The sequence below is a fragment of the Gigantopelta aegis genome, chromosome 6 (genome assembly GCF_016097555.1).
Source record: "Gigantopelta aegis isolate Gae_Host chromosome 6, Gae_host_genome, whole genome shotgun sequence".
Taxonomy (NCBI): Eukaryota; Metazoa; Mollusca; class Gastropoda; order Neomphalida; family Peltospiridae; genus Gigantopelta; species Gigantopelta aegis.
In genome coordinates this window covers 74,575,896-74,588,395 of record NC_054704.1, presented here as the reverse complement: position 1 = coordinate 74,588,395, position 12,500 = coordinate 74,575,896, and the positions used below count along the sequence as shown (strand labels likewise).

At 38.1% G+C, this 12,500-nt stretch overlaps 1 protein-coding gene across 2 annotated transcripts in view; it reads right to left on the bottom strand.

Moving 5' to 3' along the window:
• Nucleotides 1-4,979: 4,979 nt before the first annotated feature.
• Nucleotides 4,980-12,500, bottom strand: part of LOC121375357 (protein lyl-1-like) — a 15,288-nt gene continuing 7,767 nt past the window's right edge. For both annotated transcript variants that reach the window (XM_041502772.1, XM_041502771.1), the window contains exon 2: nt 4,980-6,795. In XM_041502772.1, the coding sequence (XP_041358706.1) occupies nt 5,878-6,780 (903 nt within the window). In that variant the 5' untranslated portion in view covers nt 6,781-6,795 and the 3' untranslated portion in view covers nt 4,980-5,877. The remainder of the gene's footprint in view (nt 6,796-12,500) is intronic.

Below are 12,500 nucleotides of genomic sequence, written 5' to 3'. Positions count from 1 at the left end.
TTTTTCCTTCTGTTTTCTTGTTTTGTTTTGTGTGTGTGTTTTAATATTTTTCAACCGGAAATCTTGCTGTTAAGTAAATCCTTACTAGCGGTTACACAGCACTGACGGCATGCTGTGGTTGATGATTTTGTTTTACACTGTTTACTATAAAACATGAACAGATTTCAATTACTTTCAAAATCAACGGTTTAAGTCCACTTTTAATCTAGAAGAATACACAAAGTGCGAAGATGAAGTACTCGAGTATTATGCTTTTGGCAGTAGTAATCGGTATGTATTATTTATTATAAGTTAGGAATAAAATAATTTTATTATAGTTCATATATGTATTATTATCATCATCATTATTATTATTATTGTTGTTGTTGTTGTTGTTGTTGTTGTTGTTGTTGTTGTTGTTGTTGTTATTATTAATTGATTGTTTTTTTAAATTGTTTTTGTTTTTATTATTATTATTATGAATATTATTATTATTAACATTATCAAGATTGTCTACATTCACAGATCACTGAGTATATTCATATAAATGTTAATGTAGTATTAAAATGTTAATGGTATAGTTAATTCAATATAAGTTGAAGACAATTAGCGTTGTCGATGTTTTATTTGATTTGAATATTTGATAACGGATAATTACTCAAGATATTAGTCCGTTTCTGAAAATTGTAATACATATATAAACGAGACACAAAATAATGCCGACCATAACTGATATAATATTTCATGCAATTTAATAGGAAATCGCTTTGGTGTAAAATTAATATAACTGACAAATCGAAAAAGTTGTCTAGTCACAAAACATCACCATTGTTTTAATTAATGGCCACGCGGAAGTTACACGATGAAATAATTTCCAATATTAGGCGCCTGTAGAATTAATATTTTCTTAAATTACAATTGGGTTTTTTCGTGTGTTTTTTTTTATTCTAACATACCTAATCGAAATTTTAAATGGGTTGCCTCCCATAGCCATGTAATGTATTGATATGAACCACCTTATTATTTACTAATGTTTAATTTTTCTTTCTTTTTTTCCAACATTAACAGCGTCATTATTTGTGCTGGCACTGTCTTGCCATGGTCATGGCCACGGTCATGGCCACGGCCACGGCCACGGTCACGGTCACGGCCATGGTCACGGTCACGGTCACGGTCACGGCCATGGTCACGGTCACGGACATGGACATGGTCATGGTCACGGTCACGGACATGGTCATGGTCACGGTCACGGTCACGGCCACGGCCACGGTCACGGACACGGTCACGGTCACGGACACGGTCACGGACACGGACACGGACACGGACATGGTCATGGTCATGGACACGGACACGGTCATGGTCACGGTCATGGACACCACGGTTGATATCATGGGCATAATGATTGACACATAGTGATTTCAGTTATTGTGAAACAAGGCTGTTGTACGGTCTTTCGTAGATATTTGTAATAGTTTGTATATAAATAAAACAAGTTAAAATGTATTTGTGTTTTGGGTTTTTTACAGTATATTACGTAATGCTTATTAATTAAAATTTTATTCTTCAAAATAAATTTCTATATTTTCGGTCACTGACGAAAAATATTATAATTTCTTCGGTCTGTCCCGAGTCATGCTCCTGGCTATCCAGAGGCAGGACCCGGGATAGACATGTCGAAACCTTAGTGGTATATGAGCATGATAAAATTATCCGCTCCGGACGGAACTACTTTTAAACTTGTTATAATCAGCAAATGAGTGTTGTATTGTTCAAAGTTGCGTGTTCTTTTATTTCCAGTTGATGATTTCTATTTGTAAACATCATTTTAATGACAACTTTTATTTTTAAAATAAGAAATAAATTGTTATTAAGAACTATTTTGTTTTGGAGTATACCTATGGTAGACGATACGGCATTTTGCATGTTGGAAACTAAAACTGTGGGGAACGGTAAAATCGTTAAATAAAACGTTTCATTTGATTATTTGTTAAATATTATGTGAATTGCAGGATAAATAAAATAACTGGCTACTGTCTTAAGTCACTGGCTTTATACTGCTCAGGTCGAATGTCTTAAAACGATAACCAGTTATTCTCTATTTAGAGTCAACCTGATGTTTTTTGCTAATTATAGTTATTGTGAAAAGTAAAGTTGAAAGTAAAGTTCGATCGGTAATATTCTGTAATATTCTCTTTTATTTGTTTAATTTGCAAGTTAAAATGTCATGTTGTGCTATGCATTTCTGTTGAACATGAATATGAATAAAGTGTTGTGAGTTGATGTCTAATTATATATGCATGTACGGATATCTAATTATGCACACCAAGGCACAAATCACAAAGATATCAGAGCTTAGCCAGAAATAAGAGTTTAATTGATCCTGCTACTTGGTTAAAAAAAACAAAAGGGAAAAGAATAAAATGAAGAAAAACAACTTTATCCTTCTGAACACTTCCCGGCGATCGGCTGACCGAAATAGCATTACAATTATTATATTTAAGAGTCGGTTAGTGTTTAAATTTCCCGTAATCCTGCTTTATAAGAAGCGAGACGTTTATCTCCTCCAAACAGAGGAGAGCGACCACTCAAGAAGCTAACGAGTCTTGACACACAAGATGTCGGTTTTTATTTGTTTGTCGATTCATAAACCTCAAAGCTATTGCCTTTTTTATTTCCTTCTACCGTCGCGTGTCGAGTTAATCCATTTATCGGCGATCAACACCTTGAGTGCTGAAGAATACGCGATTGTCAATTTGCCGAATTTGTCAGAAATTGCCATTTCTTGTCGCCAAAGTCAATCGCTGTAAGCGTGTGGATGGTTCCTGGAAATTGAATCGTGCCATAAAACGCGAAGCCGTGGATCAGCGATACGTGTGTTACCGTCGCGTGATTGATAACTTTCGAATGGGAAAATGAGTACACGGAGATTCTCATTTTTTCATAACATGCGTGCGCTATCAGTCGGTCCGTGATAGTATTGTTTGGATGAATGCGTCGGCCCACGGGAAGTGTGACTAACTGTAATAAAACGTGAGAAAAATTAACCGCTTTTGAAATGAGTGTGAAAAAAAATGTTTTGAAAAAAAAGAGAAAAGAATAGAACGTATTACAAGCTTATGAAATTAAATGATGCATAATTTATTATTATTATGGTATTACATGTAGCTTTTGAGCTCTGGCTGGCGTGATTGACTGACTGATCCGATTGAGTGTTGGAGTTGGTTGATTCGCTCGTTCGCTTTTATTAATTAAATTTATTTTTTTGAAGTTTGTTTTGTTTAACGACACCACTAGAGCACATTGATTTATTAATCATCGGCTATCGGAGGTCAAACATATGGTCATTTTTGACAGTCATAAAGAGGAAACCCGCTACTTTTTTTTCATTAGCATTAATGAATTAATTATGTGTGTTATGTGTGTGTCTATCTGTCAGTCTTTCAATCTGTCTGTCTGTACATATCTATGTATGTATGTATGTATGTATGTAAAATCAGTGAAACCTGTTTAAAACGGATCACGTCGGGGACCTAATTATTATCCGATCATTTAGAATTTAGAAAATTGGGGACCATGAAATCTGGTCGGTTTTGACAGGATTCCAGTTGCATCAGGGTTGTATAAAATAGATCGAGAGAGAAGTCCATGTGATATATCTTGTTATCCAGTCTACCCTTAAGGTTCCATTGTACCCAATCAATTCCTTGCGCCGATAATGTTAAAGGATATAAATAAATCTAATAACGAAGGAAGGAAATGTTTTATTTAACGACGTACTCGACACATTTTATTTACGGTTATATGGCGTCAGACAATTGATTAAGGACCACACAGATACTGAGAGAGGAAACCCGTTGTCACTACTTCATAGGCTACTTTTTTCGATTAGCAGCAAGGGATCTTTTATATGCACCATCCCACATATAGGATAGTACATACCACGGCCTTTGTTACACCAGTTGTGGAGCACTGGCTGGAACGAGAAATAGCCTAATGGGGATCGATCCTAGACCGACCGCGCATCAAGCGAATGCTTTACCACTGGGCTACATCCCGCCCCCCATAAATCTGATAAATGCATCGTGTCAATACACCCAGGCAGTACCCCAATAAAAAGTGTGGCACCTCGTATTTATTCTACGTGTAAGAAAATAGTTGGACACATCATTTAAACGATTTGTTGAATTATTTTATTGGCAACCGACCAGCCTCGGTGGCGTCGTGGTTAGGCCCTCGGTCAACAGGCTGGTAGGTACTGGGTTCGGATCCCAGTCGAGGCATGAGATTTTTAATCCAGATACCGACTCCAAACCCTGAGTGAGTGCTCCGCAAGGCTCAATGGGTAGCTGTAAAACACTTGCACCGACCAGTGATCCATAACTGGTTCAACAAAGGCCATGGTTTGTGCTATCCTGCCTGTGGGAAGCGCAAATAAAAGATCCCTTGCTGCTAATCGGAAAGAGTAGCCCATGAAGTGGCGACAGCGGGTTTCCTCTCAAAATCTGTGTGGTCCTTAACCATATGTCTGACGCCATATAACCGTAAATAAAATGTGTTGAGTGCGTCGTTAAATAAAACATTTCTTTCTTTTTATTGGCAACCCTATTGTTTTTTCCTGAAAATCGCAGTTCCATTTTTGGAAGTAACCTGCATTGGAAGAAAATTATCAGTAACTGGATATACATTTCATTTCAACTGATTTTCGTGCCTATATATTAAGTTCAAGCACGTTGTCCTGGGCACACACCTCAGCTATTTGGGTTGTCTGTCCAGGACAGTGGGTTGGTTGTTAGTTGTTAGTGGTTAGTGAGAGAGAGAAGAGAGTGTAGTGGTCTTATACCTACCCACTGAGTCGTTAAAACTCGCCCTGAGTGGGAGCCGCTACCGAGCTTCGAACAATGTACCTACCAGCTGTATGTCCGATGGCTTAACCACGACACCAACGAGGCCGGTGCATGCGATTAAACGAAATGCATTTAGATCACAAGAGTGTTATTAAATGAGTTCAAAGTTTTAATAACATTCAGAAGAATATATATATACAGCATATCATTACTTGATCTTGTTCTTGCATACAACTATTTACAACAAATCACAAACGTTGTAGAAAACGTCACCACCATGACAATGTGTATTTTGGTGCCACCGTTCACTGGAGATTATTTTTGCATTCGATTGTCTTTCAAGAAAAATATCATTAAATACATTATATAATAAATACCTTTTAGTGTTCATAATTTATAACACTGTCAAAACAAATGATATAGATTTGGAAATTATTAACAAAGCTCTTTTACTAAAGATGAAAATGTTTTAGTTTTTTGGGGTTTTTTGTTGGGGGTTGGGGGGGGGGCATTTTATTAATAGCTCTAGCGCACATTGATTTATTAATAACCTAATATTGAAATGGTTATTGAAAAACTTGTACTACTATTCCTTGTTATTTTTAATAATAAAAAAAATAAAAATCTGTTCTGTATTGCAAGTCAGTTTAATTCAGTTACAAGGACATTTTGCTGTCTTTTCCAATAATGTTAAAATAGGCCCCTACCCAGGCTCTTGGGTCGAGTGGGGTGGAGTGGGCGGGCTGGGGGGGGGGGGGGGGGTAAATTGCGTGTAAACGTAATCCCTTCTTCACACGGCCCCGCGAAGTCCATTTTTTGGAAAAGGATTTTTATAAAACAGTGACCGTCTTTTACAATGTCAACACAAATGTCTGTGTTTCGAGTTCCGCACTCCCTCCCCCATCCGGGGGGGGGGGGGGGGGGGGGGTGCGGAGAATTAAAAAAAAACTGTGTCCAGGCCTGACTTATTAAATCAACTCTTTGTGTATACATTCAGTTATGCCACACGTCGCATAACAACAATCCCAACTGTACGGGGTTTTTTATTTCTCAGTCACGTCAAGTGTACTGAACTGTCTGCACTTGTCTTCGTCGTCGCAGCTACGCTAATTGGCGCCGACGAAGAAGAAGTAGTAGGTGGGGACTGGATCACACTCGCACTCTCCGACCGACTCGACACACGACGACGTCGCCGCTTCGTATCAAGGTCAAGGTCATTACTACTAGCGTGTTCATCATCGTCATCCTCGTTCTCGTCGTTGTCGTCTGCTCTCTGGTCGTCGGGGGAGGAGGAGGAGCAGGCGGAGGCCATCATCTGGTGAGTGGCGAGTTCATGTTCTTTTCGGTACTCGAGCACCTCACCCAGCAGCTTGATGTACCGAATCGCCAGTCGGAGAATCTCGTTCTTACTCAACTTCTTATCTGGCGGGTACGTCGGCACTAGCTTCCGCAGGTCGGCGAAGGCGCCGTTGACGTTCTGCTGCCGCCATCTCTCCCTGCTGTTGGTAAACATCCTGCGCGCCACCTTGCGGAAGGGCTGCCCGATCTGGACGTCGCTGAATCTTCTGCGCATGCGCTTGTGACTCAGGTCCAGGGGAAGTGACTCTGGGTTGATGGCCGCCGGACTGGAGTGGAAGAGCTGACGCGATGGGAGAAGTTGCCGAGGCACACTCTGAAGACAGATGTAGCCAGAATTTCTTATGCTGTCCGGCGACGGGCTTTCGGGACAGAAGACGTTGTCGTTGTCGTTTTCGTCGTCGTCGTCGTCCTGCATGTCGTGGTCGGATATATCGCAGTGTTCGCTCGCCTCCGACGCCGTATAAGACATGTGGTAGTCGCTGCTGTCGTCGCTGAAGTGAACATCGTTGTCGTGGGTGTTGTGTCGCGTGTGGTTGACCTCTGTAAATCTTGAAGCCGATGACGATGTGTGGTATTCTATTGTGACGTCACGTTTCATTTTGGTTCGTTTTAGCTGAAAACAAAGAAGATATATATTTTTAACAATTCGGCATATTTTTAAACAATGGCTGTCTTTTTAGTAAAACGACATATGGAAAACCAACAACTATCTTATAAATATATACAAACTTTAAAAAAAAATCTGAATGACAAAACCATTAACAATTTCAAAATCGTATCTCTGTACAAGGCAGAGCTGAAGCGAAGTTTTGAAAAGGTAGAGTCGGGACTTTTAACATCTTTAAACATAAGGACAACCAGGACGTCATTGAATAAATGAAGGAAGGAAGAAATGTTTTATATGAAGGCGCACTCGTTACGGTTATGTGATACGGCGTCAGGCATATGGTAAAGAACCACACATATAATAAGAGGAGAAACCCGCTTCTTCCACGCATTGGGTTAGATTTTTCGATTAGCACTAACAGTAAGAGATCGTTTATATGCGCCATCCTACAGACAGGATAGTACATACCACGGTCTTTGTTACACCAGTTGTACATGTGGAGCTTTGACTGGAACGAGAAATGGCATAGAAAGCACTGAATGTACATAAATGAAACTTCTAAGCAAGACACTAAGTTTTAAAGTTAAAATTTGTTTTGTTTAACGACACCGCTAGGGCACATTGATTTATTAATCATCGACTATGTGATGTCATTTTTTTGTAATTTTAACATATAGTCTTAGAAAGGAAACCAACTACATTTTCCATTGGTAGCATGTGATATTTTATATGCACCATCCCACAGACAGGATAGCACATACCACGGCCTTTGATATGCCAGTCGTTTTAATCTAAAGTGCTGTAAATGTTGTAAAAGAAACCTGGGCCTTTAATTTCTCTTATGGGCTGTCAGCCTAGATTATGTATTATAAAGCATCCATTCCAAGTTTTATTTCATTTTGTAACAGAAGTAATAACTGAGCATGCAATCCCAGAAATTCTTTAACCCGGAAATAGAAAATCGACTGAAGTATTTTATCTCCAAAGTCCGTCACCGTATATGTCACCGAATACTGCCTTTGTTTTGTTATTTTACAGTGTCGTTTTCATCTCTCAGGACAGGGCAACACATTTCGTTCCGGATGTAAGGCACGTTGTTTTAGTTATAAAAGTTTAACCCCAGCGTTCTCAGGCATAAAATGCTAATAATCTCGTTAATAACGAGATCGACGTAGTTTAACGAGACAATACGAGATAATACGTATGCGCGTGCGCAGGTCATAACCTAACGAGACAATAAGATTGTTTTATTTTATTCACCCATTAGAATGACGCACCGTAGTCGACACTTTGTGGGTGTCAATGCGTTATTAAACAGGCATTTGTTAATTCGTTTAAATCATCTGTGAAAAATGCTAATATATAATATCTGTAATACAAACGGCACATTAAAAAAAAAAATTGAGGCGGCAAATTAAAAATAAAGACATTGAAAACTGAATTGTAATTATGTTTTATTATTTAAATCCTAAGGGGTTTTACGGGTTATTTTGTTTGTTTGTTTGTTTGTTGTTGTTGTTTGAATGCAGTTTTTTTTTTCTCAGTGACGTAGGAAGGTGCCAAAACGTGGGGGCACACTTTTATATTTACACACACACTTTTACACTATTATAAAGCAAATATAAAGCAAAATATCTGAAAAGTGAGGGGGCACATGCCCCCTTGCCCACCCCCCCCCCCACCCCCGCTCCCGCTTCCTACGCCAGTCAGATTACTACAACACACTCGCGCGCCTACGTACGCACGCACAAACACACATTCGTTCATACACACACACACATATTCTACTGGCGTCATACATACAGTTATATACAGATATTCATACATCTTTGTATTCTTTACAAACACACACACACGCACGCACGCACACACACCGACAGACAGACAGAGAGAGAGAGAGAGAGAGAGAGAGAGAGAGAGAGAGAGAGAGAGAGAGAGAGAGAGAGAGAGAGAGAGAGAGAGAGAGAGAGACATATACACATAATGTTCCTCTTTCAAGTGACAAATTCAGCTGATACATACGCAGCAAAGGTCATAAACAACTCTAGGTTTGAGAAACGACAGTAATTTAAATATCTGAACATCTAGGTAATCTGTGTTACGGTCTTTATTGATGATGTAAAACACTTTAACAGTAAACATTCACTGTTATCTTCGCATTGGGCGGAGTTTGACTCCAACACGCAGTAACTCACCACGGAGATACTCGATATGTTATAGCGGTTTCACAAATTTTAACGTGCTTCAAACATAGCCAAAATTACCTTTTAATATGGGTAAACTGCACGTAAACACAGGAAAATTAATTTTAACAAAAGGTTGAGGGTTTTTTTGACACAACTAGAGTATATTGATTTTTTTTTTAATTGGATTTAATTTATCTTTTGACATTTGTTTTATTAATCATCGGCTGTTGGATGTCAAACATTTAGTAATTTTGACATATAGTCTTGGAGAGGAAAAACGCTACATTTTCCCATTAGTAGCAAGGGATCGTTTATATGTACCATCACACAGACAGGATAGCACATACCACCGCCTTTGATTTAACAGTCGCGGTACATTGGCTGATATGAGAAACAGCCCAATGGGCCCACCGACGCGGATCGGTCCTAGACCGAATGTTTATCAGGTAAGCGTTTTACCGCCGAGTTACGCCTCGCCCCTTGAACCTTAAAATGCATCCACGTAATTTGCACGCAAACATATCTAAAAGAACTTTCAAATGTGTAAACTGCATGCAAATATAACCAAATGAACTTTAACATGCATATGCGTAAATATGACGCAGACGTATCCAAAAGAACTTTCAAATGTGTAAGCTGCACGTAAACATAGGCAGATGAACTTTAACATGCGTCATCTGTACAAAAACTAGGCTAAATGAATTTATCTAAGTTAAACACAGGCGATTGGATGTCAGACAGCTGATGATTTTGAACACACTGTCATCAGTGTCAGCCAGTTACCATTATTAGCAAAGTATCTTTGATATTGTCTACATTTTTCACGTACAGGACAGCAAATACCATAATATACGAATCGTTGGCACTCATTTAATAGGAAAACCTCTCAAAATTGCCACCGAGGGGGTTCGATCCTAGGACCAAAGAATCAAAGGTGTGCGCTCTACCTACGACGCCCTAAAGATAAAATGTTCCACTGCATAAACATTAATAAATATAATTTAATTTACAGGCAGAAAAACGTAAAAAGAGTTAAGTTCATTAAGCACATTCAAGAACGTGTTTTCCATCAGAGTCTCGCGCGATGCATGCTGAAAACCTCTTGCCAACTCCGTATCTGATAAGCAACTGATAGGAAACTTTAAACTTCGTCACATCAATTTGTCACCTGCAGAATTGAAATGTGCTCCGACATCTCACTACCTCAATTTGGCACCAATTAACAGACTGAGCTATTTTTTCGCTTCTGTTTGTATATTCTTTCCGTATCTATGTGCAAGTTTTAATGCCTTCCCTCCGCCTTAAGTTGGACATTTGGTAGTACGTTATGATAACAGATTGTTTAGGTAATGTTTTTTTGTTAACAGATAGAGATTGTGCAACTGGATTTGACCATGGAGTCTTCAACACCTGTATCCAGTCAGATCGCAGTTATCACGCAGGTGTTTCGTCTATCGTACTGCGTAACAAATAAAGAACGCATTCATCCGGTCACGGTGATTTATTCAATTACAAGCACTGCCACACGACTAGTGTATTATTATCAAAGGCCGTTGTATGTGTTGTTCTGTCTGGTGCATATATATATATTATTATTATTATTTATTTTATTTTTTTTAATGGAAAAATATAGCGGATTTCCTCTGAAGACGATATATATGTTACAATTATTAAATGTTTGTTATTCAATAACCGGTGGTTAATTAATCAATGTGCTCTCGTGGTGTCGTTAAACAACACTACTAGAAAACATTGATTATTTAATTATTGGTTATTTGATGTTAAACGTTTGGTAATTCTGACACGTAGTCTTCGGGACCCCCCCCCCCCACACACACACACACACACAAACGAGAGAGAGAGAGAGAGAGAGAGAGAGAGAGAGAGAGAGAGAGAGAGAGAGAGAGAGAGAGAGAGAGAGAGAGAGAGAGAGAGAGACCCCACACAAAAACACCCACACAAAAACAACGTTACATTGTTCTATTAGCAGCAAGGAATCTTTTATATATACACTTTCCCAAAGACAGGACAGCACATACCACAACCTTTGGTATAGTAGTCTGGGGGCACTGATTAGGATGGGGGAAGCCCTATGGGTCCACCGAGAAGGTTCGATCCTACGACCCAAGTAACTCAAGTGAGCGATCTACCGATTGAAACAAACTTTATAAAACAGAACGGACTGTTTCCAACAATAATCAGTTACGGCTACGGCTACGGTTACGGTTACGGTTTGTACTAGCCTCAACACTCAATTACTGAAATAAAATATAGGCAAACAATTTCTTTTAGCAAGTGAATAATAATAATAATAATAATAATAATAATAATAATAATAATAATAATAATAATAAAATAATAATAATAATAAATAATAATAATAAATAATAATAATAATAATAATAATAATAAAGTTTGTTTTGTTTGACGATACCACTTTATTTATTAACCGTCAACTATTGGATGTCAAACATTTGGTAATTTTGACATAGTCATAGAGAGGAAACCCGCTACATTTTTTTCAGTAGTAGCAAGGATCTTTTATATGCACCATTCCACAGACAAGACAGTACATACCATGTCCTGTAATACACAAGTCGTGGTGCACTGGCTGGAACGTTTAACAAGTGAATAATGATTTAAAAAAATTAATATTTTAAGATTTTAATATTAATTTTTTTTTTGTAATATTTATTCACAGAACCCCTGTTTACATTTGTTATCTGTGCAAACCACAGGGATGAAGTGACAGAGTTACAATGAATGAATGAATGTTTAACGACACCCCAGCACGAAAAATACATCGGCTATTGGGTGTCAAACTATGGTAATGCAAATAAATAAAGTGATGATCAACATCAATATAAAATCAAGACAAACAAAACCAGTGTAAAGAACTGTGCAAAAACACAAATATCACAGAATTTTACGGATACTGAATTTTACTAAAAACTTCAATTTTGTGCTGTATTGGCCATTCTCAAAGAGAATGTTACACCCCTGCACCACGGTGAGGTTACAGCACACGCAGGGGTGACAGAGTTACAATACAAAATTATACATTATCATTTTGGTATATAGATCGAAATTTTCATTCAGTATTTACAATTTATACATGTATGTATGAATATTATATTAATTAATAAATATTAACTTCATTATCTTTCACATCAGACATATAAAAATGTACGTATATTTTATTGCGATTCATAATGTTTTTTATTTGTTTTCTTTATTTAAATTTTACTTGATTTTCGTGGTTATATTCGACCACTAAGATTCAAGCTCGCTGTATTATTGTATTATTGGTGCTGCATCCTGGTTTGTATTTTAACCTGTACACGTAAATAAAGAATGTGTCTGTCCGTCTGGCTGTCTGTCTGACCGCTTATAACCAATTAAGATTAAACATGATGTCCTGGGCCCATATTTTCGAAGCTATCTTAGCCTACGAAATCGTGAAATCATCGTAAGCTATGACGTCACTATGGCGTGCGCTGTAGTGACGTCACAACCTACGACGGT